Consider the following 27,473-nt stretch of genomic DNA (forward strand, 5'->3'; position numbering starts at 1 on the left):
TGTCCGTCACAGCCTCCCTGTCCATCACAGCCTCCCTGTCCGTCACAGCCTCCCTGTCCATCACAGCCTCCCTGTCTGTCACAGCCGCCCTGTCCATCACAGCCTCCCTGTCCGTCACAGCCGCCCTGTCCATCACAGCCTCCCTGTCCGTCACAGCCTCCCTGTCCGTCACAGCCTCCCTGTCCATCACAGCCTCCCTGTCTGTCACAGCCTCCCTGTCTATCACAGCCTCCCTGTCTGTCACAGCCTCCCTGTCCATCACAGCCTCTCTCTATCACAGCCTCTCTCTGTCACAGCCTCCCTGTCCATCACAGCCTCCCTGTCTGTCACAGCCTCCCTGTCTGTCACAGCCTCCCTGTCCGTCACAGCCTCCCTGTCCATCACAGCCTCCCTGTCCATCACAGCCTCCCTGTCCGTCACAGCCTCCCTGTCCATCACAGCCTCCCTGTCCATCACAGCCTCCCTGTCCATCACAGCCTCCCTGTCCATCACAGCCTCCCTGTCTATCACAGCCTCCCTGTCCGTCACAGCCTCCCTGTCCATCACAGCCTCCCTGTCCATCACAGCCTCCCTGTCCATCACAGCCTCCCTGTCCATCACAGCCTCTCTCTATCACAGCCTCCCTGTCCATCACAGCCTCCCTGTCCATCACAGCCTCTCTCTATCACAGCCTCTCTCTGTCACAGCCTCCCTGTCCATCACAGCCTCCCTGTCTGTCACAGCCTCCCTGTCTGTCACAGCCTCCCTGTCTATCACAGCCTCCCTGTCCGTCACAGCCTCCCTGTCCATCACAGCCTCCCTGTCCGTCACAGCCTCCCTGTCCATCACAGCCTCCCTGTCCATCACAGCCTCCCTGTCTATCACAGCCTCCCTGTCCGTCACAGCCTCCCTGTCCGTCACAGCCTCCCTGTCTGTCACAGCCTCTCTCTATCACAGCCTCCCTGTCCATAACAGCCTCCCTGTCCATCACAGCCTCCCTGTCCATCACAACCTCCCTGTCCATCACAGCCTCCCTGTCCATCACAGCCTCTCTCTGTCACAGCCGCCCTGTCCATCACAGCCTCCCTGTCTGTCACAGCCTCCCTGTCTATCACAGCCTCCCTGTCTGTCACAGCCTCCCTGTCCATCACAGCCTCCCTGTCCATCACAGCCTCCCTGTCCATCACAGCCTCCCTGTCTATCACAGCCTCCCTGTCTGTCACAGCCTCCCTGTCCATCATAGCCTCCCTGTCTGTCACAGCCTCCCTGTCTGTCACAGCCTCCCTGTCCATCACAGCCTCTCTCTATCACAGCCTCCCTGTCCATCACAGCCTCCCTGTCCATCACAGCCTCTCTGTCATAGCCCTTCTCTTCATTATAACCCTCCAGCCTGGGGTCCCACTGCCAGTTCCAGGTGTGTCCCTTTAGCAGTGTCTGAATGTGGACTGTAATGTGATCACACACTACCCATTGCTCATTGATAATTCTTTGTTATGAATATTGTTCCTAACGTGTTCAGGATTTCAGGTGAAATAATCCCATTAAGTTCCCCTATACATTTGCTGCTTGTAAAGTATTTATGACTGAAGTGGAGATCTTTACTACCAGGCCTTTGAATGCTTTTTCAGTATCAGGATGGTGGCAGCTGAGCCAGAGTAGGCACCTGCACAGTGCTGTGGGGTGTCTGCACAGACCCTTTGGGTTCACTGTAGCCTGATGAGACTCCAAAGAGCAGGGGTGAGGTGACATCAGCACACCAGATGCTGGGCTCAGGAGGCTATCAGTAGACCCATAAACTATCCTTCCCACCTGCATCCTCGCGCACCCTCACCCTCGCGCACCCTCCTCAGTCCCTTTGTCCCTGGAGTCTACTCAAATGTCTTTTGAAAGCTCTTTCTGCTTTTTGCTCCCATTGCCTCTGTTCAGTCCGCTGACCACTGTTCCCGTGGACTGCCATGGAGTCGCTGCTGCTGGACTCTCGGGAGGAAGTCCTGAAGACTTGTCAAGCACCTTGTCTAAGTTACTTTTCTGTTGCTGTGATAAAACACCATGATCAAGGCAACTTACAGAAGGAGGGGTGTATTTTGGCTTATGGATCTAGAGGGATAAACATCTATCAAGGCAGGGAGGTGTGGCCAAAAGTAGAAGGCGTGACCACAAGTGGAAGACGTGGTGTTAAGAGCAGGAACCTCAGAGCTCACATCCTCAATTGCAAGTGTGAAGCAGAGTGAGAACTGGAAGCGGTGTGAACTTTTCCACTCTCAAAGTCCAACCCCAGTGACATACTTCCTCTAGTAAGGCCATACCTCCTAAACCTCCCCTAACCTCCCCACAAACTGAGGACCAAGTGTTCACATCCTCAAAACTATGTGGGACATTTCTCACTCAAATCACCCCAGCCCTGTGCTCAGAGGATGTCCACAGTCCCTTGGGTCACTTACACTGGCTTGCTACATTTCCTCCTGAAATCCATGAGGCAGAAGAGTTCTTGAAGTCCTGGGAGTGGGGGCAGCAACAGGTCCATTATGATTCAGAGGAGGAAACACAGTTCTTGGGCTTGAGGGTCGTGGTAGAGTACCTGCTTAGCATACATGGGGCCTTGGATTCGGTCCCTGGCACTGTAGCTGAAAATTTTCCTGTGTCCTGCCTGTTCCGCAGTCAGGACAAATCTCTCTTACCCACCAGTCCTGCAAGTAAACACACAGAGGCTTATATTAATTATAACTGCATGGCCATTAGCTCAGGCTTACTACTGACTAGCTCTTACACTTAAACTCAGCCCATTTCTGTTCATCCATATGTCGCCACGTTTTCCGTGGCTTTACCTGTGTGCCATTACATGCTGCTCCCTGGACAGTGGGCTAGCGTCTCCTGACACAGCCTTCCTCTTCCCAGAATTCTCCTTGTCTGCTTATCCTGCCTACACTGGCTACTGGCCAATCAGCATTTTATTTATCAACCAATCAGAGCAACACATTCACAGCATACAAAACACCCCACAGCACTGGCACTGCCAGAAAACATGTTGCTGTTCATCAGTAGCTGGGTGCTGGGGTGATGAGGTGTGAGGCTGCCAGGAGGACAGCCCAAGAAGCCCCTGCCCTGTACTGAAGCCTGGGTGCTCCCTTTTTATGGAAGAGAATGAATATGTCTAGGGCAGGGGGATCTAGCTTAGCATTGCCATCATCTAAATGATCAAATCGGGGGATAGAATTTGCTTTGGGATCAAATTTTTGGGTGGCCCACTTGCCAGTCCTTGAGTGAGGCAGGAGCTAGGCACATGCTAGCCGGTGGCGGCTGCCTGTCTGTCCTGGCCTCGAGTCAACAGAGGCTTGGCAGAGTACCATTTTACAACCATATGGGAGGGTGTGGGATCTCCAGAGCAGGCCAAGTCTTAATTAGGTGACTTGAGATTCCGAGCATAGGAGTTTGGGGAGCTTCCTTTGAATCCTAAATTCCTTTCCCCAATCAGACCATTAATATAGGAACCTGGCTTTAGAGTGACGTCGTTTCCTGGGGAAGGAGTGAGATTAATTGCGCTTTTCATGCCCCGTACTTTCGGCATTACCTGTAATAATAATGTACATGGATTAGGTAGGGAGGATGTTAAACAGAAGGATTTATGAACATTTGAATATTAAGTTGGTTATCTGTGGCCACCTTAAATGCAAAGTTGTCAAAAATAATTACAGTATACTAGCAAATACTGGCTACCAGAGACAATATAAATACCCTGAGTCAGTGTATATCGGGCTTCTGGTATGAATCATTTGCTCAACAAGGATTGGGAATACGTTCTTCATATTTATGAGGAGGAAATGAAAGAGAGCACAAGAGGGGGAAGGGAAAGGAACCAGCAAAATTCATGGTGTTGTAGGCCTACAGTATGAAAAAAAGAAAAAAATCCCACAGAGGGACAGCCCGCAGAAGAGGGCCACACTCAGGCTGCTGGAAGCGTCGACAGGGCAGCCTCCCATTTTTTATGCACAGAAGGGTTTCGCCATGCTTGTTTCAGTGGCTGCACCACCAACGCTCTGATGTTATGATTAGGGCATTTTCTCGAGAGTGGGGAGGTTGACGCTGCTAAGTGGTTTGCAGTTGACTTCTACGGAGTCCAGCTTGTCAAGCTGAAGATGTTCAAGTGCAATATTGATGAGTGCCCATCCATCTCTGGGGCAGCAGAACACGCCCAGTTGTTAATTCCTCGATGCAGAAAGCAGCGTGACATAGAAGGGCAGCTGCCTCGGGGTAAACGCAGTAGATTAGATTGGTCTGCTCCCAAGGCAGGTGGTGCTTCCAAGGTTCTCGGCTGAGCCTGGCCTTCCCGTGTAGTTAGAAGTCTGTTCCACACTAGAGAGGGCCTACTCCCACATGCTGCACCTCAGTACATTCTGTCTTCCTGAGCCCTGGCCCCCTGAGCAGTGATAACATGGAACTGTTGGCAAGCACAGGGATGTTGAGAGAAAAGGACAGGTGTCTGATGGGACAATCATGGAAGTGCTGGGCACAGACTACACATGCCACTCTCACTCCTGATTTCTACCTGAGGCATGTGTTTTACTTATGCACCATAATAACCAATAATAAGCTTTCAGAATTTGGGTGACCCATTTCAATTTGCCATCCAAGGAAGTCTGATTTGGTTTCTGATCATCAGCACCCACCTGTTGAAAAGTGTGCCACCAAATGTAGTTGGAACTTTCTTTGGGCCACCAACCAGCTCCCAAATAAAGACAGGGAGACATTATTAGTTATGAATTCTTGACCCTCACTGCACAGTTTCTGTAACAACATCTTTGAAGATGGTAGGTAGATGGATACCTCACAGTGTCTGTCTTAGTCACTGTTCTTTTACTATGAAGAGACACTATAATCAAGACAACTCTTATAAAAGAAAGCATTTAACTGGGGGCTTGTCTATAGTTCATTATCACCATGGCCAGGAGCATGGCAGCACACAGGTAGAAATGGTGCTGGAGCAGTAGCTGAGAGACACTAGGCTTGGCATGGCTTTTGAAACCTCAAAGGCCACCCCCAGTGACACAAGGCCACACCTCCCAATCCTTTTCAAGTAGTTCCACTCCCTGATGACTAAGTGTTTAAATCTATGAGCCTATGGAGGCCAGTCTTATTCAAACCACCACAGAGTCCAATTATAAATTGATAGGAAGTTTAAAGGAGCTTAAGGAGAGAGTGCCTGGCTTAGTTCAGAAAGCAGATGTTCCCTGTATGGATTTCGGAGATGCCTGTGCTCTCAGGATGGAGAGGAGTCTGTGTTCCCCAAGTTCAGAGATGAAGTTGGGTCCCTTCTCTAGGCAACGGGGACCCTGTCCTGAGCAGTGCCTGTGAGAACCGAGCCTGGGCTGCCCCCTTAGATGTTTCTTCGGAATTGCAGACAAGGGAAGTGTGCGTGCGTTCAAGCTGGCTTTGGAGGACGGTGCTTCTGCAAAGTGGGCACACAGAGCACATTGCTGTGACCCTAATGGGAGATTTGGGCTGGGAACCCACTTTTCTTGCCTTAACTGGCTCTGACAAGGCTGAGAGGACTCTGAAGATGTGAATGTAATCTCCACAGCAGCCCTGCATAGGGCAGGTTTCTTGCGAGCCGTTTCTAGCATGAAGTAAGGGCTGCAAGTGCTGGCGTGTTTGCAAAGATTCTCTCTTGTGGTTATAGAATGGTACGCCACCTGCCATCTTCAAAAGATGTCTTTATGGCAACTGTGCACTGTGGACCCTTCTGCCACCACTAAATAGGAACTCCTAAGAGCCCCCCAGCGACTCTTTTCAGAAGGCGTGGGGTACGGAAGTGGCTGGGCTGCTGTTCTGTTAGTTTATGATTCTTGGGATTTTGTACAGTTCATCTTGTAACTGAAAACTGTCTGCGACCAAAACCCCCTTAGGTTGTGTGACCAGTCTCCATTCAGTTCAGATGCAACTTCTCTCCTGCAAGCATCCCAGAACCTCCTCCATTTAAACCCTGCAGACCCTGAGAGGGGGTGGGATCTAGGCTACATGCCCACGTGCCCTCTGCTGGGTTCTGTCTACAGCGTGGTTCATCCAGCTCATCAAGGCCACATCTGAGTGAGTGGCTTTGAGGTTTCACAGATGAACCTCCTTCCTGAGGTCCACTGTGGTCCCTGGGTAAATGCTGGGCAACATTAGGTGTCTTCTCTAACTAACCTGAGAGGGGAAGCTGCAGTGGTCACTGTATTAAATATGTGTCCTGAAGCCAGGACTGCAAGCCGACTGAGGAGCTCCAATTAATAGCCTGTGTGTCTTTTCTTCTTCCCAAGAGTCACTTGGGGAATGTGCTGGTGGACATGAAGCTCATCGATGTCAAGGACACATTGCCTGTGGGCTTCATTCCTATTCAGGAGACAGTGGACACACGTGAGTCTGCTCTTAGCATGCATGCCTTGGGGATAGTCTCCTTCTCTTCTGGTGGACTTAATACTTTGTGTGGTTTTCTCTGGAAACATTTGAAGGGACTTCCTGTGACTGGTAAAGAAAGCCTGCCACTTGTGACATCCACTGTGGTTCTCTGTGTGTCCAAAGAGTATGTGGGGCCCTGCCTGCAAGTGAGCAGAGTCCCTTTTCTTAGAATGATGCCCCTGCTGCTTGGGGGTCACTCGATAACAGGACAGAGAGTCTAGGGATAGTTGGTCTTTGGTCTGCCCTCAACTGTTGCTGAAGCCAGGCTTGGCACAAGACCCCAAAGCAAAAGGGAGGAAGGGCAGAGATCAAAAGATCCCTGGAGGCTGCAAGAAAGGCTCTGTGCCTGGTTTGGGGCTCACAGAGCGAGCAAGAGGCACAAACCAGAAAGGCTGCAAGTTAGAGCATGCAAGATCAAATGGAGCCAGGTGTGGTAGCTCATGTCCGTAGTCCCAACACTTGGGAGGTAGGGGCAGGAAGATCAGAATTCAAGGTCATCCTTCACTACATAGCAAGTGAGAGGCCAGCCTGGGCTACATGAGACCCCTTCTATTACAAAACAACAACAAAAACCTCAAACAAATAAAAACAAGATTTGAATTAGACCAGATGTTCCAACCACTGAGCAACACTGCATTGAGCTGAACAGCAGAGAACTGTGGAAGATGGAGAAGCTGCCTCAGGATCCTGGGCTAGGGCCGGTTCTGGAGCAGGACTGGTAAGATAGAGTCAGGGAGACTTTGTGTATCTGAGCATCTTTATTTGGTGTACAGGAACTTGCTTTATTTGTAATCACTCCTGAGCCCCCTCCACAGCAGTGAGGCAGTGAATAAGAGAACAGAGATCCCTTTATCTGTGAAATTCCTTTATGGAATTCTGTACCCTGTTCTTTGTTTTTATTTTGTGTGTGTGTGTGTGTGTGTGTGTGTGTGTGTGTGTGTGTGTGTGTGTGTGTGTTTTCAGGTTTTCCTTGGTTCAAATGTTTCTGAACCCATTACTTGCTTGCCATTTTCTTGTTCACATTTCAAACTGAACAGCTTCCATGTCTCCAGCCCCTCCAGTGGAACTTACTTCAGCAAAGCACGGATCCCTCGTGTGCTGCTCCGTGTCCCAGCAAATGTCATGGTGCTGGTTGGTTTTAACTGCCACTGTGGCACAGCCTTGAATCACCTTAGAAGGGATCAGATCGGCCTCTGGGCATGCTTGCAGGGGGTTGTCATGATTGTTAACTGACCCAGTCCACCTGGGCAGGAGGTCCTGGGCTATGTGAGGGCAGAGGGCCAGCGACGGAGTGTAAACTTGTTTCTCTTGTAAACTTGAGGAAGCTTGTTTCTCTCTGTTCTTGACTTCCCCTCAGTGACGTGCTCTAGCCTGGGATTGTAAGCCACATAAACCATTCTTCCTCAAGTGCCTTTGGTCAGGATGTGTTACCACAGCAACAGAAAAAGAGGACACTGACGTTTAACGTTTCATGTAAAGCCCCCATGATAAACACTCCACCCTCATGATGTCATCTTATCTTTAGGAGACCTCTATGGAGATGGGTGTTAGGCCTGCTTTGCATGTGAGAAAAACAAGGTACAGTGACTGCATCTTAACCAAGTGTAAGAACACACCCACATACAAACACAGATGTACACACGTACATATGCATGCATATGCACACACGGACATACATGCACATATACACATACACATGCATACACATGGAAACATATGCACACATACATGCATGTGCATAAATACACATGGATATATACATGCTTACACATACACACATATGCACAATACACATGCATGCATGCACATAATCATGTACATATGCACACACATACAAATGCATATGCATACACACACACAGATTCATATGCACACATACACATATATATACACATACACACGCAGATGCACATACATGCATATAGTACACACACATACATCTGTACACACACACCTACATATACACATGCACACACACCTACATATACACATGCACACACACACCTACATATACACATGCACACACACACCTACATATATACATGCACACATACACCTACATATACACATGCACACATACACCTACATATACACATGCACACGCACACACACAGAACATACACACGTGTGCACATGTACACACACACATGTACTAAGCACCTTGGGCAAACAGAGTTTCTAAGTAACAGGGTTTTTTTTTTTTTTAATAGTGGTTTAAGGTACAATCTAAGTACCATGTAATTCACCCATTTAAAGTACACAGTCCAGTACTTCTCAGAATAGTCATGCTTGTGCACCACCATCATGGGCCTTTCCTCACCACAGCTGCCCTCAGAGCAGGCACGGACGTCATGGAGACACTGCTTCCCAGCCCTGGCCGCCCTGCCCCCCAGCCGGTGCTTCCCATGTAGTTCCGCCTGTTTCCGGTCATTCCCACATAGTCATGTCAGGCTGTGGAAAGTGTGCAGACAGGAGGACCCCAGTCCGGAGCCCTCCTTCTGAATCTGTCTCTGTGTCCATGGGTTCAGGCTGGCCCTGCTGCTCATGCTGTGGAGCCCCGAGCAGGTCCTCTCAGAATCCTGGCTCAGTTTCCCTGTTTGTCAGGCGAGGAGGGTACGTTGCTGGAGCACACTGGTCCCTTGCGGGTTGGACTTGCCAGCTGCTGACCTCCGCAAAGGTCTCTCACTGTCTGCAGCAGAGGCTTCATTTCCTCAGACTGCCACGCAGGCGCTCAGCCTCTTACTTTGTTTCACTATTTAAATTGTGTTTAATTTGTAGTTCACTACTTATTAGCAAGCCTGAGTGCTTTTGCGACGATCGCTTGCTACCTTTTTCTCTTAGGTGAATTCTCTGCTTACAGTGATTTGTATTCATTCCTGTTCTGTTTTCTTCCTGAGGTTTTCAGAGTTTTAAATATTTCCTTGATGTTTATTTTGACAGCTAATTGATGCGTAGTATCTTTTGTGTGGATATATGGTGTAGCCACAAGGGATTCCACATTCAGCATTTCCGGTTTGTTGAGCTCATTCAGTGAGGAGGCCTGTTGTGGACCGGTGCTGGGACTGCTGGGGCCCAGTGGTTCTGACTGGGAAGCCAGGTCCCATGTTTGCATCTGCTGCTGTCCAGGGGGCCCTGTGCTCTCCCTCAGGTGTCTAAGCATACCTCTAGTCATGGGACTGTTTCTCAAAGACTCCCAGGGGATCAAAAGCCTCATGGTCAGCCCAGTATCTCCTGAGAGCACTTAAAGCCTTGATTTCATGAAGTCAGCCAAAAAGATGAGACTCCTGTAATTAATTTAAAATATAGCCTATTGCAGTCCATACAGCACTTAAACACTGGAAGACTGTTTGTTTTAGTAAAGTGCTGTGTACTCTCCCTGTGTTCATTAGCATGACTGAACACATTTCTATTGACTATGTATAATATGTTTACTTAAAATGAGGCCTGCTTAAGCATGTGTAATGAATGAGTGGATCGTCCTGGACTGAGCTGGCTGCAGATGGAGACATGGAGCCAAGCTGTGGCAAAGGCTAGCAGAATAGCTGCCCTGCCGTTTACCTCAGGGAAGGTCTCCAGTGCATCTCCTTCAGGACTTGAACTTGGTAGCTAATGGTGTTAGGTACAGGACTGATAATGGCGCCCCCTTCCTCCAGGATGCCATCTCTGCCTCAAGGAGGGTGTTTGCTGTATGTGTCATAGACATTTCTACAGCTTGAAGCTTTGTGGCTTGAGGATGTAGCCCTTTGCTTTTATTTCCGGGAAAGAACTCACAGAATTTGGGCATTTCAGCCTGACTTTTTGTTTGCCTGTTCGTTTGTTTCTTTGTTTTTTTCAAGACAGGGTTTCTCTGTGTAGCCCTGGCTGTCCTGGAACTCGCTCCATAGACCAGGCTGGCCTCGAATTCACAGAGATCTGCCTGCCTCTGCCTCCTAAGTGCTGGGATTAAAGGTGTGTGCCACCACCGCCACTGCCCAGCTTTCTGGCTTTTTAAAAAGACACCCCTTTCCTCCAAAACATAGCAAAGACCCAATAATACTGCTGATTCCACCGGGCCGGCAGAACCACCCTCCCCCGCCTGCCTGCAGCAGGACCATGTGTAAATGGTCACAGATTCTGCCACTGGAGGGTCAGTACCAAGCGCAGATGTTAGGTGCACACTGTGCTGGCTTGCCAATCCCTCCTAGCTGTCCTTTACTCAGCACCTACCATGTGCCTAGAACTGGCTAAGAAATCATGTTCCCACACAGCATCTCCCATACTCCTCTGGGGTGGGCTTCCCCAGTTCTCTTCTACAGATGGCAAAACCGAGGCTCAGAGGGGTCAAGTGGCTCTGAGGTGCCAGTGCCAGCAGTGGCAGAGCTGGGCTCCTAGCCCAGACCCTACTGATGGAGCCAGGTGTGGTAGCACGTACCTGTAATCCCAGCATTTATGAGGCTGAGGCAGGAGAATTACAAGTTTGAGACTGATCGAGGGTGCACAGTGAGACCCTGTCTCAAACAAAGCTACAGGCAGCTGAGTGCAGAGAGTGGAGGAAACAGTCTTCCCCAGGGAAGGCATCTCCAGTTGGTTGTCTGATACCAAATGGTGGGCCCTGCAGTCATGTACAAACAGGAGACATTATACAGACCGAACAGGTTGTATCTATGTATTTAGGAATATATACGTAACAGCAATTAAAGAAAAAGGCCAGGGGTCATGAATTTAAGAGAGCAAAGGGGGTGTGTATAGGAGGGCCAGAGGACGGAAAAGGAAAGGGGAAAATGGTATAATTATTTTAATTTCAAAAATCTTTAAAAAATGAAAAAAGTTACCCACAAATCCAACTGAAAGACTCGTGAACTGTTGGGAAAAGTTCAGAACCACTAATGAGCCACACCGCCACCTGGATGGGCACCGTTGTCCATTGCTACAGCACCAGCCCATTGTGTGGGGGCTGGACAAGTGACAGAGAAGAGCCACACACTGGCATTCCTTCCTGGTCAAAATCAACCTTAGAGTGGCGCATAGCTGAAGAAGAGTTATGTTTTAGATAGAAGAACTTGAGCTCATCAATGCAGAAGGAAAGGCAGGATTTGGGGAATTGCTATTCGAAACCTCGAACCAAGGTATGGCTCTTAGCTACGCACATCCTAAAAAACCACAGCGAGAGCGGTGATCCAGGTCTCAGGCCCGCACTGTGGAACTCAGTGCAGTGGCCCTGGGAGCCCACACGTGTGCTGCCTTCCAGAGAGGTCTGACTGGGTCAAAGCCAGCCAGCTCCGACGTGCCACTGGATGAGGGCCGAACAGCTGTTTATTTTCCCTGCCTGTCTGCGCCACAAAGCAACAAGGAGCCGCGGGGGGTGCCGACAGTGCAAACAGGACCGAGAGACCTGCCAGCCCGCTGCACAGCACACAGTCTAGATGTGGCTCCAGACAGTGCAGGGGTGCAGGGCATTGTGCGATGATGGAGAAACTGGAATTCAGACCATGAGTTCAGGAATTTCCTTGTTCTTGGTAGAAATGGCAGGGACATGACAGCCATGCCTTCTGGGGTCGAGCTGGGCAACATGACGTAGTGCTGGGAGGGTTGTTCCATATATCCAGACAGGAAAATTAAAGGTGTGTCAAGAGCTGGAGCCAGTGTGCCGACCAGAAGCAGGTGGCTCTGCCCTGCGGTTCTCACCCCTTGGGGTGTGCTTGAAGATTTCTACACTAAAAACTGAAAAGCAAGAGCAGCCCTATAGTGGGGTGTCCCTGGGTGGTGTCCACAGACGGCGACTGTGGCAGCAGTTCAGGGAACTCCTTCTTGGCCAGCATGTCTGGGGTCAGGCCCTGGATGCAGGGCAGGGTGACTGGTGTACTCTGCTGCCATCACACGTCCTTAGGGGCCTCTTCAGATGACAAGGGTGACCATCCCTTCTGCAGCCCAAATGGGAGAGGAGGTGGCATCTCCATCAGACTCACACCTTTCCGTTGTTATTTCCTTAGAGGAGGTGGCCTTTAGGAAGAAGAGGCTATGCATTAAATTTATTCCCCGGGATTCAACCGAAGCTGCCATTTGTGACATTCGCATCATGGGCCGGACCAAGCAGGCACCTCCCCAGTACACATTTATTGGGTAAGTCTCAACAGTATTTCCACACACAGATCCACCTCCCCTGAGAGTGTTTGGGCCACTCCTGGGACCACTCCTGCATGGCTCATAAGACTCAGCCATAATCCGTAGCTCTTGGTGTTGGTGCTCATCACTGACTCTGACCTCAGTCTACCTCAGCTTACAGTGTAGCTCCATCCTAGGGCCTTCTGGTCCCTGTCCAATCACTTTTCAGGCCCCTCTGCATGCTGCCTGAATGCTACTGTGGACCTCAACTCTTCACACTGATTATCGGCCTGGGGCATTTTATGGCCAACCTGTTTGTACCACTGGACAGATCCTGTGTGCAGGAGAGAGAGACAAAGGCCCTGTCCTCATAGAGAGGCTGTTCTGAAAAGAGAGATAATCAGTGAGCAAGAAGATGAACAAGGTCATTTCAGACAGTGAGGGGAATGTGATGAACTGGCCTACTCTAGTTAAGACAGGAGGCTGGATTACTAAGCATAGATCTCTTAGTCAGGAGAACCAGCAGTGAAGAGAAGACTGAACTGGGTGGGCAGAGTGGGAGTGAGTGTGGCTCATCCTGGGAAGAGAGGCCCACCTGTGGGCACACCGGAGCTAACGTTGGACCCAGAGGGAAATAGTGGTCCTCTGGGTTTTATTCTAGTCACATTGGTTGTAAGTCAGAAAGAAACCCACATATTACAGGACTCTACAATGCATGTCTTCTAATAGCAGAGAGCTTGCTGGAGGCTGGGCCCATTGGGTCCTGGTCACCTAGAGCCTCAGAAGTAAGCAGGGCCTGGCTCCAAAGCAGCTCCGTAAACTCCAAGTGCAGGCAAACCCCAGCTCTTCGCTTTGGGCCTCTGAGCCTGAGTGACGGGAAGCCCACCCAGAGTGACCTAAGCAAAACGAGGCATTTGTTGGCTGATGCAGCAGCCAGGCTTAGGCAGGCAGAAGTAGGAACTCAGAGGATGAGAACACCTCATTTCCTGCCCTCTTGGTCCTCTGGTGGGACTCCATCTGATACCTGTTCCTCTGGGGAGGCATGACACTGCTGTCCCTTTGAGCGGCTTCAGAGATTAGCAAGTCTGCCTTCCTGCAGTTCCCATCACAATTCTTGAATTCAGTGTTCTTGGTTTTGATTCCTCTGACCAGCATTAGGTGCAGCCCTACCTGGTCACTGTTACCTGGGAAAGGTCATTCCCTCGTTGGCCGGCCTGAGCTGGAAGTAAGGACTGCTTCAGTAGAGCTCAAGGAGGAACAGTAAAGGAGCGTTGTAGATGTAACCAACCTTCTTATTAAATAAGAAACACAGAACCAATGCAAAGAAGAAAGCCAAGAGGTCAGACCTAAGAGCTAAAACCTTACCCTTCCTCCTGCGATGGTCCTACCTCTCCGAACCAGAGCTTCCCCTGTGTTAAAGTCTTTATATAGAGTTCCTGTCCTGCCTTCTCATTGGTTGTAAACCCAACCACATGACTGCCTCGTCACGGCCTGTCTGTATAGGCCTCCAGGTTTTCTAAGATTGGTATTGAGATTAAAGGCATGTGTATCCAATAATGGCTGTATCCCTGAACACACAGAGACTTACCTAGCTCTGCCTACCAAGTGCTGGGATTACAAGCATACGCCGCCACTGCCCTGCTTTCCTATGGCTTGCTAATAGCTCTGACCCCGGGCAACTTTATTTATTAACATACAAATAACATTTTAATACAAATAAAATATCACCAGAGGGTAGCTGTGCCAAAATGTGCAGGAGGTCAGGTAGGGGGGGCTGGGGTGGGGCTGGATGAACTCAAGAAAATGGATGCTTCCTGCACTGAGGTGGTTGCGTCTAGGGTCTTGCAGCTGAGGTTCTTCAGCCTCTTCCGCTGTAGATTCACGTACTCTGGTCAAGATGGGTTTAAGCTGGGCGTTAGTGGTAGAGCCCATGCTTAGGAGTGTCAACTCGGCTCCATCCCCTGCACCAAAAATGAACAGGTAAAGGAAGGGCTTGGCCATTCCCTTCCCACACCTGCAAATCCTGCTTTGTGCCCTGAGTTTAACTGTGCAGGCAGGTTATAGGGGAGGAAGCCCTGAGCAGAGCAACCTCACATCACCCCACAGGCTTCCATTTACACATGGACAGCAGCCACTGTACTTTCATAGTGTACTTGCATCTACTGTTCACATCTCTCATCACAATACTATTTTTAATAATTTATTTAACTTTATTTTATGTGCATTGGTGTGAAGGTGTCAGATCCCCTGGAACTGGAGTGACAGACAGTTGTGAGCTGCCATGTGGGTGCTGGGAATTGAACTCGAGTCCTCTGGAAGAGCAGCCAGTGCTCTTAACTGTTGAGCCATCTTTTCAGCCCCCTATAATACTATTTTTAAAAGATGCAATTTTAACTGTTTTAAACAATTCTGAAGAATGGATTTTTTAAAATCAGTATTTGTCTTGATAAACAAAACTAGAATCTTTCTTCCTTGGTATAATTTTTTAAATTGCTGGAGTACAATTTTTATTTCATCTTAAGCCATAACATCCTCTCCTAGAAGACATAGCATGATTTTTAAGTACCAAAGTCACTTAATCTGAGTGCCACATGACAAGGGCCTGAACTTGTGCTCTGAGAGGCAGAAATCTCAGACTGGAAAGGGCACATCGTCCACTGAAGTACAGGCTGCAGCGGGGTGGAGAAAGGTGGGCTTGCTCTTCTGATGAGGCAGGGTCTGGCTTAGAAACCCCCCCACCCCGGCTGCACCCAAGACCCACAGAGTAAATGCCTTTTATTTTTGGAAGAAGAGATGCTGTCCCTCGGCTTCCAGTCCCATAGACACCGTTTTGGGGTGGCAGAGAGGGCTTGCACGTGGCAGAAGTTATCCTGTTTGATTGCCAAGGGTGAGCTTGCCTCATTCACATCACAGGCGTGCAGTGTGAGCACGGCCACTGTGGCTGTCACACTATGTATGCTGTGCATCTACTCATGGCCACTGTGGCTGTCACACCATGTATGCTGTGTATCTACTCATGGCCACTGTGGCTGTCACACCATGTATGCTGTGTATCTACTCTTGATTGTGCTGGTTTGTGGGCTGTGAGCCGTTAGTTTGAGGGTTTGAGGCCATCTTCCCAACTGACCTTGGAGTGAGGCCACATGCAGTGACTCCCAGCTATGAGGGGCCAAATCCTGACATGTGGAAGTGTGTGTGAACTTGAAGAAGAATCCTTCTCATGCTTGGAAGTCAGGCATGTGTCTCCAGAACTTTTGCCAGCTGCCTCACCCTGACCACATAGAGTACTTGAGAGCAGTGAGATGGTAAAATGAATAGTGAGTACATGCCAACAAGCAAGGCAGTGTACCCAGAGCAGGCAGGTGGGCATGCCCAGAGCAGGCAGGTGGGCATGCCCAGAGCAGGCAGGTGGGCATGCCCAGGTAGGTAAAGATGAACACATCACACACAAAGAGGGCCTGAGCTGTAGTCGTGCTAGGTCCGGGGCATGAAGGGAGGTGATGGAGCCTGTCTTACATGGTGAGAGTGGTCTTCCTGGGGTTTGAGGTAATGGTTGACTTTGTGGCTCAGGTCGGTGCTCCAAGCTCAGCAGTGCCTTGAAGGTTTTCCTTTTCTCCTGCAGGGAACTGAACAGCATGGGCATCTGGTATCGCATGGGCAGAGTGCCAAGAAACCACGACTCATCTCAACCCACCACGCCCTCACAGTCATCAGCGGCTTCCACCCCAGCCCCAAACCTTCCCAGGTGAGGCTTTGCTGAGACTCTCACCCATGCACTTCCATGACCTTGGGCGCTGCCAAGCCATGCAACAGTTTAGAAAACACCCACTTAATATCTGCTGAAATAGTGCAACATGTAGCTGAAAATTTGCAGGTCTAAACTTGGGCCTTAAAAAGTCATGGTCAGAAATCTGTGTGTTCCGTGTGTATAAAGGCCTCTCGATATTCTATATCGTGGGTATACCACAGGTTCCCAACACAGCAAGAGGTGAAGCTCAAACTTGGTTGGTCAAGCTGGCTGTGGTGTCTCTCACCCTTAATCCCAGCATTCAGGAGGCAGAGGGCAGAGGCAGGCAGATTTTGAGTTCCAGGCCAAGTCTATATAGCAAGTTCCAGGCCAAGGCTACATAGTGAGACCCTGTCTCAAAAACCAAACCAGATTAAACAAAACACAAAATTTGGCTTGCCATTCAAGTGAGCTTATAGACACACAGGTGTGTGTGACAGCCAGTGACCAGGGCCCTGGCTTCCAGAGGACAGAACTCCCTCTCAGCTCTGCCAGTAGCCCACCGGAGACCCAGCAGGACTGGTTAGCTGCCCAGGATGTTTGTGCTTTCCAGGGACTACAAGCCAGAAGTCCTTAGAAAGTGGTGTTTTCAGGAGGCTGCACTCATTACAGTAAGAACAACGCTGCCAGCGTCGCTTCAGGCTGTCGTCGGTGCTGGGGGAGGTCCACTTGTCTCCAGCGCTCTTGTCAGCTCAAGTCTGAGTCAGCTGCAGAGCTGCAGAGCCCCTTGGGGCTCAACGGCCTTGGATAAATAGAGCCAGTCTCCAAAGACACATGCGGTCTGGAAGGACCAGAAACGGGCATCACCTCAATCAGTTAATAAGTCCTATTGCATGGAATGAAGGCATTCTAATTTGTTTTCTATGCTGTGAGGAAAAAAAAACAAAAACAAAAACAAACAACACTGACCAAAAGCAACCCGGGGAAGACTTACTTGGTGTGTCCGTCCTGTCATAGCCCATCATTGAGGAAGACAGGGTAAAAACTGACAAAGGCCATGGAGGAGTGTTCTTTCTCCATGGCTTGCTCCTCGTGGTGGGCTGGGCCCTCCCACATCAGTTAGCAGTAATCAAGAAAATGCCCCACAGACTTGCGTGCAGGCCGAGCTGATAGAGGCATTTTCTCAGTAGCGGTTCCCTCTTTCCTAATAACCCTAGCTTGTGTTGACTTGACAAGAACTTACTGGACAGGGTCCCTACTGTCCCAGAAGAAACAGAGAATGTCCTGAGCTTGCCTGTCACAGGAGAGCCAGGTCACCTACGCCACAGCGGGTAGCCCAGAGCTGGTGGGCCTGGAGGGTGGTGTCACCCAGCACAGCCCTTACAAGGCTCTGTGTTTTATGGCCTTGGAGCACAGTTTATGGTTTACAATGGCTGCAAGGAAATTGGATCAGTTCTGTTTTACTTGCCAAATAAAACAAATGTCAAAATAGTCAATATAAAATGTATTCTAATTTGGCTGAGTTAAGTCGGCAGCATTCAGGAGGATCACCTCCTGTATGCAAATGCTGTTGTGTGTTTCTCCCAGTCTCCTCTCTGGCTGGGTGTTGATTTACAGGCAGTGTGCATGCCTGCGCGCGCCTCTTAAGTCATCTGGGTTTGCTGTTTTTATCTTTTGTGAGTTGGCTTTGGGATTTTATTCTTTTCCTATCCAGTATCTTTGATTTTTTTTTTTTTTAAGAATTGCTGGTTACTTCAATTTTCTATTGAAGACAGGAAGGGCTGGGCATGCTAGGGCTTTGTAGGGACTGACAGCTTTAAGATGACTTGAAGACTCAGCTCCCCCCATAGACTACCCCCGCCCAAATTCCTACACCCCACCCCTGCCCGTGACTTTCAGTCCTGTGTCCCAGCTTCAGACCCCAGAATTTAGGCAGACTGGCACCTCACTTCCAGTCCTGTTTCCTCCTCTGAGCCGGTGCTCACAGGAACCCTGGGCCTCCCCTGGGCCACCCTCGGGGCTGCCTGTGCTCAGGTCACTGGGTGAGAGTCCCCCATTGTCATTGTCACAGCACATGCTTCTCCAACAGTGAGGAACCATGTTTCTGCCCCTCCAGATGACTCCCCATCCGTGAGCACTGCTGAGTTTTTCAATCACAAGAGCACTAAGTGCTTGTGGGAAATTGGCAGAATATAGAACTTAATGGAAAAACAAAACCCGTTTCCAGTGAGCACATTCTCATAACCTTTTGTTACATTTCCTTTGAGCTCGTTCCCCTGTGTACTTTTATGTAGGTGACATCATCGCATATATAGCAAGTTCATGATTTTCCCATGGAGCAGTAAATCGCAAACATCAGGTACTTCCCTGGTCTTTGTGTGGGAACACCTGATCTGAGAACCCAAGCGTAGCTGCCAGGAGCGTGGTGGTGGGGTGCCCTCTACTGGCCACCTAGAAGGTGGCAGGATGCACGCTGGGAGGGAGATGGAGTGGGTGGCAGACAAGCTGTCTCATGAGCCTGGGAGTCTGTTTCAAAAGCCAAGAACATGTGCTCTGCCAACACTTGAATTTAAAGCGTTCCCAGCAGCTTTTCAGAGAGCTGTCATTTCCAACTTTACTTCAGACAAAAGGGGCATTTGCTGACCTTTTCACAGGTGACAGGCCGTCACCTTCCTCATCCCAGCAGCACCCGAGCCTCCCACTGCTGCAGGGGCAGTCATGGTGGAACATGATCTGGGGCCCCTCCCTGTCTTCCTAAACAAAGGCCTCAGGGTTGGTAGGATGCTCGTTGGCGATGACCGGTGAATTGAGCATTGAGTTCAGTGGAATTTGTGTCAAAAGCAGTATAAAATAGCTTGGCAGAACTCACCCTCTGTACAGTGAGCCCTGGTTTCACCCACAAACCTCTGCTAGGTCGCTGGGGCAGACCACTTTGTCCAGGACCTGGAGGCTAGATCTCCCTCCAGTCAGCAAGCATTCCACCCCTGCCCATCAGTGTCAGGCACATTATCCAGTAGGATGGGGTGACCTGAGGGCTGAGGTCATGTCCTAGCTCCCTACCCCTCTGCTGGGCTGGCCTTAGCTAAGTGAGCCAGCTTTGTGGGGAGGGGACGCTTCCTGTTCTGCTCGGGGCTGCCACTTGGGGGCATAGGGTATGGATCTTGGTGGGCTGCTGGCCCCAGCTTGCTGAGCAGTGGGATCAGAAGCTTGATAAAGATGTCAGAGTCATGCTTATCAACCCACAGACGACACAGTCACTAGGGAGAGCGGCTGTGCCAAGGATAGGGTCAGTATCGTATAACTCCACAGCTGCAGCACCCCCGGGAACCAGGAGGCAGAGGGCAGTGGGTGTAAAGAAAGGCCTCCCACAGGTCACGTGGTCCACAGCACAGGGTCAGAAGACTTGGCCCAGAGGTAGGGTGTGTGTGTGTGTGTGTGTGTGTGTGTGTGTGTGTGTGTGTGTGCGCGCGCGTGCCTGCATGTGAAGTGAACTGATCCTGAGCTTGTGGCATGCACCCTGCTGTGTATGGCCATGCTATGTCCTGTCACACCCGGCAGGTTCGGCAGAGAGTCATGTAAACTGCTAAACTGCAGTGTTGAATTTTAACCTGAGCACAGGTAGGCAGCTGGCTTCAGCTATTTAAATGGTTAACATTAGAGAGAGCATGAGCATTTGTGAATGGAGAAGGGGGAAGCTAAGGTGGCTCAAAGGTACAAGGTAACAGATTTGGGACATCATCCCCCAACCCCGTCCCAAGACTAGGCCTCTCCATGGCCTTGGGACTTACTAACTTGTTTTGTAGACCAGAGACCCACCTGCCTGTGCCTCCAGGGTGTTGGGATTGGAGACATGGACCACTGCACTGGGTTTTCAACATTTCTTTTTCAAAACAAATAAATAGCTGGGCGGTGGTGGTGCACGCCTTTAATCCCAGCACTCGGGAGGCAGGGCCAGGCGGATCTCTGTGAGTTAGAGGCCAGCCTGGGCTACAGAGCGAGATCCAGGAAAGGCACCAAAACTACACAGAGAAACCCTGTCTTGAAAAACCAAAAAGATAAAAATAAATAGATAAATAGATAAATAAATAAACCTCACAGAAGTGGGCTCTGTGGCTTGACGGGACCACTTGGGGGGGGGGGCATGAGCTACTGCTGAGGGTTTGGTGGGAAGTATCCTTCAGATGTTCGTATGTTGAAGGCCTGGCCTCTAGTGAGTGTTGGAGGTGAGACTGTTTGTGTGTGTAACTAGATCATGATAGTGCTGAGTTAATCAGTAACTAATCTACTGATGGATTCGCAGTTGAACAGGTGATTGGGAAATGGTAGACACTGGAAAGGTGGGGCTTGATAGGAAGAAGTGAGTCACTGGAGTCTCCCCTCAAGCCTCCCTGCTTTCTGGCCACCTTGAGTTGAGAAGCTTTACTCAGCTACATGTTTCCCTCCACCCCAAAGCAACAGAGCTGGCTGACTGTGAAAGCTTTGCACCCGTGAGCCAAACCTTCCCTCTCTGGCATTGTTTATCCGGGGATATTGTCACCATAGCAAAGGAGGTGAGGTCTCTTGGACCTCCATGCCACTGGAGGAATCATGCTTCTCACACCTTAGTCAGGAAGTGTCCATCTCCCTCCTCTCCTGGCCTGGTTTAGTTCCCAGTTGCTGTGATGAAATACCCTGACTATGCAGCTGAGGAGGAAGGGTTTCTTTAGCTCATTCTCTTTAGCCTTTAACTCCAAGCTGAAGTCCATCACAGTGGAGGCCAGAACAGCAGGAGGCAGGGGAGTTGGTCACATCACCTCTAGAGCCAGGAGCAGAGAGCAGCGCATGCCGTGCCGTAGGCTTGTGCTCAGCTTGCGTTATCCACTTTTATACAGTTCAGGATCCCCTGCCTAGGGAATGGTGCTGCCCACTTTTGTGCTGGGTCTCTAAACATCAGTTCACATACTCAGGATAACTCATCAACACGCCCACAGGCCAGTCTGATTTAGACAGTTCGTCACTGAGACTTCTCCCAGGTGTTTCTAGATTGTGTCAAGTTGACAAATTAAAACCACCCATCGTGCTCCCTCCCTTAGAAATTCAGGTTCAACAGACACCATGCTGTGGTAGCCTTGGTCAATGGTATGTTGGGATGTCAGAGTAGGTGTTGGCCACTGAGACCTGCTCCAGATTCCACAGGTACTGCCCCTTGCACTCAAGTGCTGGTGTCAGTGGCAGGGCCTCCAGGAGGAGGAAAGCTCCTGTGGCGTACCTGGGATAGGTGCAGACAGTCCTTGCAGGACGCCCAGGCATCAGTGGTGCTGACACTGTGTCTCAGCCAAGCACTGGTGTGTTTAAGCGGTTGCTGTGTGAGCCCCTCCAGTGCCCATCTGAAATAAGTAGCTGGGGCCCCAGAGTGCTGGACATGCTGATACAGTTCGTTTCTGTGTAGACCTTGAATGGGGACTGCCTAGAAACTGGAACACATGCACACAGTGGCTGTGTTTTGCCCTACTCACAGGCCTGGAGTATGAGTCCTTGTTTGTGCCCTGTGGTCCTGTAGGAGAAACCCTACCAGGCCTGCCTGTCCTTCATGGACATCTGACCCCCAGGAGAAAGGACTGTCTCACCAAAAGCCACAGAGTGCACTCCACGTTTTCCAGCAGGGGGTCATAGCATCATCCCCTCAAGGTGCAGCTGCTTGGAGCCGTTCCCAGGAGTCCGTCAGCCAAGCTGGCCTCTCTGTGGCCTGGTGCGTGCTCCTTAGAGGTGTTTGGGGTCTCCCCGTGATTCGCCAGCTCCCAGAAAGTTGTCAGTCGGTTTCCAAAGTGTGTTTCTCAGTGACAGACATAATTGTACTGAACTCTCTGCATGGGTATTATCATTCCGTGACAGATACTCTGAGAAGTGGGGCATTCTGACGGCAGAAGACCTGTCACACGCACTTAGTCTCCCTCTCGGGGACACCACGATTCAGTCACAACTTTTGCATGTCGGTGTCAGATTTCAAGAACATAGATCCTGCTGACCTCAAAAATGGTTCCATCATTTGGGTCCCGGGGCTGTCATCTAAAAGGTTAATGGCCCTTCCTGAAGGAGCTAGGAAATCATGCCACCTGCTCTCACTGTTGTCATATCCCCTGTCACAGCCCATGAGCCAAACAGCATCCTGCCTGCCCGACCCCGCCTCCCTGCTGGACCCAGGGCCCAGGTTAGCTGCCTCATGGAATGTTCTGGCCGACTAGCACAGGAGATACCCTGCAAGTGGAGTCCTCATGTCTACACCGACGGCCTCAAATCTTCCAGCTGCCTTCTGTCAGCTTTCAATTACAAGATTATCTTTGCACCACAGATGTATCTGCCACTTCACCTGCTGAGCAGGACTGGAGTGAGAGGCCCACCCAGCTCAGGGCAGGGAGGCCGTGTCTTCTCTTCCTGTGGTGGCACAAACTTCCTGTTCTGCATGGTGAGAGACGGCACTGCAGACCTTTGCCTGGCAGAGTCTTCGTAGGGGATGACTCTGCCCTGAGGGTTGGGGTGAGATGCTGTGGTGTGGTGTAAGGGTCGTCATTTTCAGAAGGGCCATATGCACCCTACCTCCTGGTCAGGCTGCAGACAAGTGTCAGAATTGGTTCCAAGGAATGAATTGTTCCTCCCTGCTAACAGTGAGCAGCCGTGGCATGCTCTGAGTTGGTCTTCCATGGTAAGCCACGGGCAAGTCGGGGGTGGGTGGGTGCTCTGCCCTGGTCCTGTCCAGAGAGTGTGGGGCTCAACACCACTGCAGTTAGATTTTCTTTCCTTCACAAAACCCACCCAGATTTTGTTTTATTTGTTTAGTGAGATGCTTTTTAAGGTGCATACCATGGTGTAAAGCTTCTTTGCCCAAGGTGCACAGATATTTGCTCTGAAGTTTGAATCCATTGTGTGCCTCACACCACTCCCTAGAGAGGACCAGCAGCTGGCTGCTGGAGGAGCCCCAGAGCTGTGGCAGGGGTAAGATTGCTGCAGAGACCAGGCCTAGGCTCCAGAGCTGGGGCAGGGGTGAGGCTGCTGGGGTTCAGCAGTGACTCATTCTGGCAGCCACTATGAGAGTGCCCACCTGTGCTAGCCTCTTCCCTCGTGAAGAGTTAGGCTGGACATCCTCCTGGCCCGTGGTGCCCAAAGAAGACTGGCCACATAAGCAGCGGTGATGGTGGTACGCTGGCACCGTGAACTGGAACCTTTCAGCTGTGCCATTTCTCCGGATACAGGAAGTGGTTGGGGTGAAATGTGGCTGCAGACTGGTTAAGACCTCTGAGTCCCAGGTGCCCAGCATGTGGGAAGTAATTTCAGATCGTATGTGTTGACTGTATGCAATGTGAGCTGGTGTAGAGCTCGGAGTCGGTACATACTTACCACCTGCTTTTCACCTCTTGTGTTGTCTGTACAGCGCTCCTGTCACCCAGCCCCAGCAACAGAGACCCACACAGCAGTGCTGGGTTGCCCAGCCCTGTCTCGGGAACTTTATAAGCAATAAACAAACATCCTAACAATAGCTCCATGGGGCAGGCACTGCTGTCAGCCCCATTTTAAGTAGAGAAATGGATATTAAAGGAATGAGGTTCCTTTCCTAGTGTCCACAGCTGGTACATCAGAGCCCAGATCTTAGCCCATAGGCCAGCTCCCTTCAGCCTGCAGGCCTGCCCTGTGCCCACAGCCTGTGACTGCATGGCCCCTGGTTGTTGAGTTTATTGAGCTTTCATTGAGAACTGGGCCCACACCTGATTGAGAGACAGCCCTCTGGCACTCAGCTATCTTAAACAGGCAGCTTCTCCAGGCTCCAGACCAGCAGTTAGCGTGGGAAGTGGTGGCAGGGACTTCCTAAGGATTATAGGGGTTGGACGTCGCCTCCCCAGGCCCCCTGGCTGGACATGACGTCAGCGTCTGAATTCACACTAAAGGGTTCTAGTGGGGTGCCCTTGAGCTGTAGCTGCTGGCCGAAGGCAGTACCGTCCGTACCCAAAGGTCCATGTCATCATCCCTCACACAACTCCACCACCCCACTTTGGCAGGGTTCCGGGAAGTATTGCTGATTCCGGACCAGAGAGAGTCTTGTGAAAGCCACCTTCCCAGTAAGGTGCTGGTGACCAGAGCCTTCGACCACTTCTGAAGCCAAACTCGGCTTCATGCTGGTGTCGGGGAATTTTGAAGGAGAAATTTCATTAGAATGCAGTTTGGTATTGTTCTGTATGAATGATGACTTTAGGCTGAGCAATACACTTTTAGATATTAATTTTTAATATGGCGTCTTGGGAAGTCAGGGCTTCTGTTTAATGAAGAATTGACTATTAGTCAATATGGCTCCTACCTCTGAGCCACGGCGGCTGTCAGTCCCTCACACCGGGTTTTAACAAGGTGTCTGCTGCTTGCGAATTTGCTAGAACGCTGTGCTGTAGTTCGTGTGACATAGCGAGTGTCTCATTTCTCACAGTGATAGTTGTGTAGCTTCTGCATAGAGGTTGTCCTGGAAAGCTGGGTTGTGGGTGCCAAGTCCTTCCTGAGGCTCGCTCTCCAGTGCACCCTGCTCTTTGTGCGGTCAGCCCCCAGCTTTGGAGAAAGGCCTTTTTCAGGATTATGAAAATAGTTCTTTGTGCATCAGTCCAGATTTATCAGCTCACTTTGGGGTTGGTTTTGTGAACCTGGCCACTTAGAGGAGCATGTTTTACCTTTTATCAGAGTTGAAGCTGACAGTCTCTGTGCAGGTAGCTCTGTGGAACATTTCACTTGGGTCTCCAGTGGAGATCCGAAACAGTAAAAATGATCATTTGCCCGCACGCTTTCCAGGGGCTCACCTCCCTCCCCTCTAGACTGCTCTGTTTCAAGACAGGGTTTCAATTATTAATTTGGATATTTAATAAAATCCTTTGCCTTCAGTAACTTTCAGAAAATCTTCTGAGTTTATTTGGGTTGAATTTTTGCCCATGGGTTGGGTAAAATTCAATTCAAAGATCCTTCTTGAACAGCATATGTTTTCTTTCTAGTTGAATGATATTAATAGTGATTATTAGAATAAATACAGTTGTTATCATTTCAGCTACAAGTTTCTGAGCATCCTGTGTTAGGCATCATATAAATACTGAAGTGCATGTCCGTGGTTGTGCATGTGTATGTGCATATGTGTGAATGTGGGTACATGTACATGCATAGCTTTTATCTTTTCCAAGGTAAACAATGCAGTCTCTCTTTTAAGAGAGAAGACTGACCTGCAAAGAGTGAGGCTTAGGAGAAGCCAGCACTAGAGTCCAGGACCACGATCACACCCTGCTTCCTCCAAGGAGCCTTGGGCCTCCTGGTTTTTCAGCCCTTTGCCTCGGTGTTTCCTATAGCCAGCAGGTATGAACTGGCGCCAGACCAAACACAGCTGTCCAGCCCATGGCCCACATCCCACTTCCTCCTTGCCAGAAACTTAATTCTGCTAACCAAGATGTTTTCCATGGCTCTTAAGGTGGAGTAGGCTAGAAGAGGAAACTGTTGCCTGGGGTTCTTGGTTGGGGTCTGGGGCTTCGAGCGCCGCCTGGCCACTTGCCCGCCCTGGGCTCTCACACATGCAGCTCGTTATGGGCTTGGCTGCTGCTTTTGAAATTCGGAAAGGCGGCCATGTCAGCTGGAAGGAGATGAAAAGCCAGCGGTACCCATGTGTTCCTGGTTTTTAGAAGTTGGGTCAGCGAGGTTTAGTGACTCTTTAAATATTTCAGTTTATAGGATTAGACTTGATCATTTGGGATGGAAGGGTGCGGCCCTGGGCCAGGCTTGGCTCTTTTCCTCTTCATTTCTTTCATATGAGAGGTAGGTGTTTGGCATTGCATGGTTCGACTGTAATAAAACTTAAGTGTAGTGAATAAATACAGTGAATCAGAGTGCCACGGAAGCTCTGAGAGTTTGCTCCCCTTTTTAATTTTTTGGAACTAATGTGACTTGAAAAATAGCAGATTGGTACAGGATTGTAAGCTGGTCAACAGAAAACCCCCGGGCTTTGGGGGAACAGATCGTCTTTGGCCATTCTCTAAGGAAGTGTTTTCTCCGCCTGTCTGATTCTTCTCAGTGGAGGATTGACAGGGTCCCACAGTCCGTTGAATAGCTGGGAATTCCACCCATGCGTGTTCATGGGCAGTGAATGAAGCCATGGTTGTTTCTAATCCTAGGATACTTAAGGAGTCTGGGATTTCATTGGCTCCCAGGTCTCCCCACAACACAGCAAGAACCTCAGGTTTTCCACTGAAGATGAGCATACCACCAGGGTGTGTGCCCCCGCCAGGATGTGCCCTCAGTCACAACATGGACAGCTGGGGCCGTCTATGGTCACCACTGTGTACACCAGCCCAGTGCCCCAAGCAGGCCCTCTGCCTTCCTCTCACTCCAGGTCAATGAGAGCTCTGTGTGTCCACTGTCATTTCCTGTCATGTTCCATGGAACATGTTTACTCTTCATACCTCTTGGATTCTAAATATCAGAAGTAATTTGTCACTTTCAAAGAGCGTGTCATTAATAACCATTATTTAAAACTGCCGAGTCTTTGGTATGCGTGTGTGTGTGTGTGTGTGTGTGTGTGTGTGTGTGTGTGTGTGTGTGTGTGCCTGTGCATGCCTGTGTGTGTGTGTGTGTGTCTGTCTGTCTGTCTGAGTTAAACATACAAAAACTTGGTCTTGCTGGTGGCAAACAGTGCCTCCACATTGGTGGATCCAGCCCTCCTCCCACCCACTAGTGAGTTGTCCCCTGTCTGCCTTTAATCCCCGTGAGGGTGGGTGGCGACAGAGACGGGCCGCAGCCTGGCCTCCTGGAACTCATTAGTATTATTGGCCAAGACAGGACTGTAAATTGAGAATTTTTTTAACAGCTCGGAAAAATCCCTATTTAACTATTTCATTTTATTGTCCTTACAAGAGAGAGAAGGAAAAAGAGAAGAAAGACTTTCTCATCGAGCGTTTGAAACAGTAAATGAGGAACTTCAGATCTCATTGGGTGTGGACCCTGCGAGGTTGCTATAAATGCTGCAAAGATGGCATCTGGTCACCCTGGGGTCCGGGGCCAGGGAGCATCCCCAAACCTGCAGATGGGTGGTGGTCACGAGACAGCATTGCCATTCAGTGTATGCTAATGCACGTTGTTATTCTTAACATTAAAGTTCCACTAGAGCACTAATAATTACTGTTAATACCGTCTAGTGGAAAGTTACAGTAAAGGAGCAGTAGTAGAAACAGCATTTAAGGGAGAGCTGCCGGCATGATAAGAATGCAAATAA

General features: G+C 50.0%; 1 protein-coding gene across 1 annotated transcript in view; it reads left to right on the forward strand.

Annotated features, from left to right (window-relative positions):
* The window catches only part of Mvb12b (multivesicular body subunit 12B), a 163,492-nt gene that overhangs the window by 50,395 nt on the left and 85,624 nt on the right, over nucleotides 1-27,473 (forward strand). The window contains exons 4-6 of the mRNA XM_052725728.1: nucleotides 6,273-6,369; nucleotides 12,381-12,510; nucleotides 16,115-16,237. Coding sequence (XP_052581688.1) covers nucleotides 6,273-6,369; nucleotides 12,381-12,510; nucleotides 16,115-16,237 — 350 coding nt within the window. The remainder of the gene's footprint in view (nucleotides 1-6,272; nucleotides 6,370-12,380; nucleotides 12,511-16,114; nucleotides 16,238-27,473) is intronic.

Source organism: Peromyscus californicus, unplaced genomic scaffold (assembly GCF_007827085.1).
Source record: "Peromyscus californicus insignis strain IS unplaced genomic scaffold, ASM782708v3 Scaffold_7__1_contigs__length_154581171, whole genome shotgun sequence".
In the NCBI taxonomy this organism is placed as follows: domain Eukaryota; kingdom Metazoa; phylum Chordata; class Mammalia; order Rodentia; family Cricetidae; genus Peromyscus; species Peromyscus californicus.